The sequence below is a fragment of the Neophocaena asiaeorientalis genome, unplaced genomic scaffold (genome assembly GCF_003031525.2).
Source record: "Neophocaena asiaeorientalis asiaeorientalis breed wild unplaced genomic scaffold, Neophocaena_asiaeorientalis_V1.1 scaffold489, whole genome shotgun sequence".
Classification (NCBI taxonomy): Eukaryota; Metazoa; Chordata; class Mammalia; order Artiodactyla; family Phocoenidae; genus Neophocaena; species Neophocaena asiaeorientalis.
This window is the reverse complement of record NW_020174791.1, coordinates 3,663,560-3,670,930: the sequence shown is the minus strand read 5'-3', so window position 1 is coordinate 3,670,930 and position 7,371 is coordinate 3,663,560. Positions and strand designations below refer to the sequence as shown.

Sequence of the window (7,371 nt, the reverse complement as noted above, 5' to 3'; positions counted from 1 at the left end):
GCCCCCCTCCAAGCCCTGCCAGATGCTCCCTCTCCTTTATGTAAAATTCCTGACCTTGAAGTCACCAGACATCCCCGCTGGGCCACGTGACCCCATCTCAGGCCTCACAATCATTCCTCAAGGCCCGACCTCCGACCGCAGCCCGGCTCCTTCTGGCATCCTCCCGGAACCTCCGGACCCTCCCCCACTCCAGACCTGCGTACTGACCTTCCCGGCAACACTGCCCCAGACGGGTACAAGATGGAATTCCTGCTTCTTCCCTCAAGCAGCAGCTCCGTCCTCTTAGTTATTCAGACTAAACTCTGGGGGGCCCCTACTCCCGTATCACACCTACTCCATCAGCAAATCCCAGCGGCCCCACCTTCCCACAGATGCAGCCCCCAAAGCTTGGAGTGACCTCAACGGGCCCCTGGCTTCCATCCCTGCCCACCCAGCTCCAGGTCCCACCACCCCGTCCCCACTGGAGGCCTCACCCCCTTGCTCTCAGGGTAGCACCTGGGAGCCTGTTGGAAATGCAGAGCCTTGGGCCCACCCACACCGGCGGGGCAGAACGTGCGTTTCACAGGATTCCCAGAGACGTGTGCGTGTCTGTGCATGTGTGCATGTACAGCGAGGCTTGGGGTAGCTGCCCTGTCCTCCCAATGGAACTCCCAGCTGTCCCCCCAACCCTGCAGGTCTCCGCTCCAGCACCCCACCAGGGGAAGGCCTCCCACCGCCTTGTACGGCTGCAGCATCCCAGCTACGTGGTGTGCTCTCGCTTCCACCCTCACTGTCGGGGGTGGAGGGGTGACTGAGACCAGTGTCACCTGTGAGGACAGCTCGGCACACAGACAAGCCCACCAGCAAGGGACTAACTCTAGAAGCGATGCTGAAGCACACCTGCAACCCACAAGTACTGAGAAAAGCCCAAATGGAAAAAGCGCAGGAGATGGGAACAGGCGCTCGGCCCAGAGAAGACCATGGTGGCGCGGTCGTGACGGGAAGCAGTGGGCTCACACCACAGGGACACTGTCCGTCTCGCTCAGTCGGGGGCGGGGGATGGGGGGTGGCGACCCCGCCTGGCTGATCCAGAGGGGACCCGTCGGCACCACCCGCCAGTCCCCAGAGGCAAGGGCTCCGGGCGCGGCAGAGCACAGCGAGGGGCTCAGGCAGAGCCATGAGCAGGGTCCACGGTGGCGGGGCCTGCAGTTCTCCTTGCACCCAGGCACACACTCCCAACCTCAGAGGGTCCGTTCCGGGCCGGGAGGTGCATCCGAGGGCGTGAGAGGCCCCTGGGCCTCTCCTCCGGCTTCATTCCAAGTGTCCGCGGGTACTGAGCCCCGGGACAGACAGACAAGACTGTGAGCACCGGGTCGGGAGGAGGCCTAGGAGAACCGCGCCTGGAACCCCAGGAACCTCCAGCCCCGCCCTGCTGACAGAGAAGCTGTGCGGGGCGATCCCTGGGCCCTGCTCCACCCCGGGACCCGCCCCGGCCACACCATCCGGTCCACACAACGACACCGCAGAGTCTCAGAACCAGGCACAGTGACTCCCCCAGTTTTATGATTTTAAAAAACTATGTTAGCTATTCTAGGTCCTTCGCCTTTCCATAAGTTTTAGAAGGAGTTTTTGAATAAGCCTGTGCTCACCTACAAAAACCTGTTAGGGTTTTAATGGGATGCTTTAAAACCTCTAGACACAGATCAACACTCGTGTACTACCGGGAAGCCCACCTGAACTGTGAAACTACTGTCACAGTTTTGGCACCGACAGAGCCCAGAGCAAGGACCAGGTCAGCGGGCAACCGACACGGAGCCAGACAGATGTGGACGTGGGAGGGAAGGGTCAGAGCATCCGGAAGTCAGAAGGGCAAAGGAGGAGGGAGCCAGAGTCCACACAGGCCCAGACCCTGAGGCCTGAGAGCCATCCACCAGATGCGGCGATTCTGAGGGTCCCTCCGAGACCCTGATGGGAACAGAGTCAGCAGAGGATGGCACTGCAGACAGCAGAGCCCTGAGCTGAGGAGGGGACAGGCATCAGGAGAGGGCACAACAGCAGGTGCTGAGGGGAGAAGGGCAGCGTGTGGGCGGGGCGCAGCGGAGGAGGGGGAGGGCAGCAGGAAAAGCTTTGGTCTCCGAAGGAAAGCTTTACGAGGAGAATGAGGACTTTCCCAGCCTGAAGACCGGGAACAGCAGGGACACACAGGAGAACAGATGGGGCAAATGAGAGCAAGAGTGACAAGGTTGGGTCTGGAAAAGGAGAGCCTTTCATCCAGCTCAGAGGGGCTGGGTGGGCGGGGGTCTCCTGCAGTCCCAGCCACCACACCGCTCACTTGGGGCTGCCCTCTCCTCTCCCTGCCACCTCTACCCTCTGCCCAGGTGTCAGCCTCACTTACGCCACCAACAGTTCTGGCGGTCCTGGGCGCAGTGTGTGTGGGGCTCTCATCACATAATTAGTAAGCAGTGTTCTCTACTGTATGTTAAACACTAAAACCACAAAGAATAAGGAAACTCTGACACCAGGCCTAACCCTACTCGCGAGAGAACACTGCTCGTTCTCGGCGTCTGTCCAAGTTCGCTAAAAACGTATCGTGTGTTTCTAAGCGTTTTAACATGAGCTGTGCAGGCTGTTCTGCGGCCTGTCTTCGCCCTTTCTCCTGGGGCCCCACGCGACGGCCTCGCCGAGCCCGGTACCCTGCGGTCATGACACGCCCACCCTATAGATACGCTTCTGCGCACTGTTTCCCCAGGGCAGGTCATCCCCCAACAGGGATTCCTGGGCCACAAGAGTCCCACGAGGCTAGTGACTTGTCTGCCCAACTACCCACAACACTCCTGGGCGTCCAGAGCACCCACACTTCCTCCCCAGTAGCATGGGTCCTCTAGTGGAATCGAATGCACAAGCCCCCAGTAGGAAGACACAAGTGTGCTGCTCCGGCCACCCGAAATCAGACCCAGGGACTAGAGAGCCCACTTGGCCACGGCTCTGTCCCAGGCTCCACCACCCGGAGGCTGGCGCCAGGCTCCCCTCGGGCCCCCGGAGGCTCACTGACCGACAGCTCCGAGATCTGTCTGCAAACACCAGAGGATGCTGGGTAGCATCACCTGACCACGGCAGGCCCTGCGGCCCCCTACACCTCAGGGTCCTACCCGCACAGGGGCCCGCCCCTCAGCTCAGAGGACTCAGCACAGAGTGAGCACTCAGAAAATGACCTTTCTTTCCTTCAACAATACACGTTAGTCTTACTTTTCCCCCGTCTGTTCTCTCAGCTCTGATCCCACTGACGTCAGAGGCTGGGTAAATTCGATACTCACAACAGCCCCTGAAGACGGAGGCACATGGGCAAAACCAAACTGCGCAAACCCCTCTATGACTTGCAGGAAACCAGAAGGGGCTCCACACGCGTGCGGTCTACCTCACGCACATCCAAACCAGAAACAGTGTTATTTACAAATAGAAGGTGTTTCTCAGGCAAGGGCAGCTCTGAACACAGACGCTGCCACTTGTTCCTCTAACTCAGGGCAAAGACTTACCTTCGTAGGGAGTCATCTCAGGGCCTCGGACCACATAGTGCCTGAGGGAGGGAAGAAAATGAGTTGGCTTTGGGGACGGCAAGTTCTCCAAAGTCTGAGTCACTCCCAGGCCGGGGTTTTTAGCGCCCACCCGCAACTAGACGTTCACAGACGCTCAGTAGGGGAGCTGAAGGGTGAACCCGACCAGCTACCCAGCTCCCAGCTCTGCAGCTTCTCCAGCTGCTGGCACGTTAGCCGCTCTGTAACAGGATCAGAGAGGCTGTGTCTCCCAAGTTTTCCACAGAGTACTTCTATATCCACAACACAATATGCAAAAAGCTAATCCTCTCTAACCGTCAACTGACGATTTAAAAATTAACTTCACGGACTTCCCTGGTGGCGCAGTGGTTGAGAGTCCGCCTGCCGATGCAGGGGACACGGGTTCGTGCCCCGGTCCGGGAAGATCCCACATGCCGCGGAGCGGCTGGGCCCGTGAGCCATGGCCGCTGAGCCTGCGTGTCCGGAGCCTGTGCTCCGCAACGGGAGAGGCCACAACAGTGAGAGGCCCGCGTACCGCAAAAAAAAAAAAAAAAATTAACTTCACAATTTATTCTTGAGACGTACCTGAAATCTGGTTATTTTTCAGCATGCTGAAATATCACGCAGTAGCTAACCCGGGAACAGCTGGAGACACGCAGAGGCTGGGTCCCCGGCCCTGACGTCCTGGAAGAACCAGACTCGACCTCAGAGCAGCTGCCCTCCAGCAGGAGGGACAGGGACAGCCCGTGACTGTCACCAAAGTCCTCACACGCAGAGAGCCTCAGTCCAGGAGCACCAGCCGCCACGGACTCTGCTCTCCACGCGAATAAACGAGGCTTCATCTCTACGTCAAGAAGCATTTGAGCTTATGAATTTTTTTTTTTTTTTTTGGCCACACCTCTCAGCTAGTGGGATCTTAGTTCCCCGATGAAGGGCTGAAACCTGCGCCCTCAGCAGTGAGAGCGCAGAGTCCTAACCACTGGACCGCCAGGGAAGTCCCTGAGCTAATGAATCTTCAAAGAAGACAGAAAAGCACAAAGAAGAAAGTAGACCTAACCAAAAATACCACACCAGACACACTGAGCACAGGTCAGTAACCGCCCCTTTGGGCACTGCTTCCCACCAGGACGCGGCGACAACCCCTACCCCTGCTGCCTGATAACATCTGACTCAAAAAATACTGTCGTCCTGTGTCAGCAGACCAGGAACACACCAAGGAACGTGGCCTTAATTTGTTACTGCTCCCAATTCCCGTGCCCAATCTGAGGACACCGGGAAGGGCCGGTGAGCAGGGCTCTGAGAGCGCCCAGCAGCCCTGCGGCAGCAGAGCAAGGAAGGCTTGGAGGACAGGCATCTTCCAAAAAAACGCGCTCTTCTCCCGGCTGAAGCGACAGACACCCACAGCTGAGCAGAAGAGCCCACGCAGCAGGCCTGACACTGCTGCCCTCAGCCAGCGTCTGGGAACTGGATTCCAAGGGGTTCTCATCACCCCAATGCATCTCAACTATTTGTGCAAAAAACGTACTTAGTGCTGAAGGGAAGCCTGCTGTCCTGCTGGGCGTCTGGAACACTGGCGGGCACCAGGCAGAGGTGCCCGTGACCCACCCCACTGAAATCCCTGGTGCTCAGTCCCGAAAGGGTTTCCCTGGTGGATACACCTCACAGGGCTTGTCACAGCTGGCCACAGGGGAGGGGAAGCTTGTGTCCGGTCTCCAATGGACTCTGCCCTGCGCCTCTTCCTTTGCAGCAGGTCCTCCTAACGAATGATGGAGCGTAGGACCCGACTCGACTCACATGCAGCAGGGGCCCACACAATGAGGATGTTCCCCTAGACTGCCATGGAACCCATCTGTCCACCTGCCAACTACGTCCTGGGGGCCACGCTTGGTTTTTGTCGTCTGGGGACAGGGAGAGCTCTGCTGCGACACTGATGCCTCCCCCACATGCCAAGGCCAGTCTCCCCCCTGAGACCCTCCGCCCCACCTGCCAGTGCTGGCCCTTCTCTGCGAGCCAAGGGAGGAACGCAGACTCAAATCCTCAAACACCTGTCCAACCTGGAAAATGCTGTTTAACTCAGATCTCTTTTCTCTGGATTTCAAAAAATTTTTTAAGTATTTGTTAAGAACAAAACATAACAAGGAGAAAACACTCCTTAATATTTCAGCCCTACACTTTGTCTCTCACAAAATCACCAGCAAACCTGGTAGGAGCAGCTCTTCTACAACACGGCGACAGTCACTATGAAATGCATATTCCCAAAACACAGAGCTGGAGCATCAGGACCCGTCCCCCCGTCACCAACTCGCCAAAGTAAGACAGGGCGCCTCACAGCACCAAGAAGCAAAGAGCAGAGGAGGAGAGTCTAAACGTGTAGCTTCTCCAACAGCCGTGAGGCCTGCAGGCCCCAAAGCCTCCCCCAGGAAGGACCTTCTCTCTGGCCCCAGCAGGCAGGGGTCAAGGACAGCCCACCACACCCCCAGCTGCTGCCCATCGTGAAGACAACTGGGCAGCGTCCACAGGCCTCACAGTCCACTCACACCTGCCAAGGGTACAGGAGCCCCTTCCCCGCGCCGAGATGGCCCATCCGGCCCACACAGCCCAGCCCGAGAAGCCGGGTGACGGGTGGTGTGGGCGAAGGAGGATGCAGAGCCTTACCACTCAAGGATGTTGGAAGGGAGGGGCTCGGCACAGATGTAAGGCACGGGGTCTTTCTTAATCCGGAGGTAGTCCTGCTTCAGGCGCTGCGTCGCTGTCGTGGGTGCTCTCTTAGCGCTGTTGCTGCTCATCTGTGGAAGACAAGGTCTATGCTGACGAGAACAGAGGCGTCCCCTGCCGCCCTCCCTAGGGGCGGCCTCCGCCACCCAGAGTCGAGGCTCATGGGCCGCGCTGACTCGCCTGAACCCTCAGACACCCGCGGGCCTCGCGGAGTCCCCTTTCCTGTCTGCCTGCTAGCATCTTGGCTGACACGACATCGTCAGACAGAAAGGTTAAGAAAAACCCTGCAGCCACACTCCTGTTTTCAAAGAACCTCCACGGGGAGAGAGAGCTCTATCTGCAAGGGTCGCGGGAGGAGGCCCTGACCACCTGCCACGCGAGCATCTCCCCAGTGCCGTGCTGGGTGGTGCCACTCCCCCGCCACGGCCCACCGAAGCCCGCTGTTAAACATTTTCCAGCACACCTACCACTGGTCACAGGTGGGTGGGAGCAACAGAGGAGCAGAGGAAGAGCCTCTTTCTGGGACTGGAGAGAGAGATGGGGACCCCAGAGAGACTCAGGAAGCGGCAGCTGGACAGGCAGAGATAAGGAAATGTCCCGTGTCCAGGACACAGCACTGGGTCACCGCGGCAGGAGCCAAACACGGTGAACAGCGGTCGATGAGGCCAAGCAGGGACGCGAGGCCAGGGCATCAAGCGGTGCCCACAAGGATTTTAGGCCCAAACCTTAAGGCACATCAGATCTTCTGTTAGAAAGGCCACTCTGGTGGCCCAGCAGAGGATGGATGGGACACCATGGGACATACAGGATGGCGCAGGACAGCACTGAAGGCTGCGGACAGGGAAGGAGGGAGCAGGCATCATTCAAGGCAAGAGACCTGAGGGGGCCCTGGGACACCTCAGCTCTGCCCCAGAGGAGGGAGGGCGGGATGGGGACGCGCAAGACAGGGCTCCCCACTCTCACGGGCACCACAACGGCTCCAGCTCGATCCACTTAACCTACCAGAATTTCTCACAACGTAAGGTACAAAAGCAAAAAAGTTCTACTGCTAAAAATAAAGCGCGAAAGCCACTGGGGTAAAACATGGTAGAGACAGAAAACACACCAGGGTGTGCAGCTCAGGATG

General features: G+C 58.4%; 1 protein-coding gene across 2 annotated transcripts in view; it reads right to left on the bottom strand.

The window, feature by feature from the left end:
- The window catches only part of UBE2J2 (ubiquitin conjugating enzyme E2 J2), a 9,761-nt gene extending 3,230 nt beyond the window's left edge, over positions 1-6,531 (bottom strand). For both annotated transcript variants that reach the window (XR_003005274.1, XM_024760286.1), the window contains exons 1-2: positions 6,186-6,531; positions 3,513-3,553 (exon numbers count right to left, since the gene is read on the bottom strand). Coding sequence is in view for 1 of the 2 variants with exons in the window: in XM_024760286.1 (XP_024616054.1) it covers positions 3,513-3,553; positions 6,186-6,316 (172 nt within the window). In the remaining variant the exon portion in view is untranslated. The remainder of the gene's footprint in view (positions 1-3,512; positions 3,554-6,185) is intronic.
- Between the last annotated feature and the right edge of the window lie 840 nt (positions 6,532-7,371).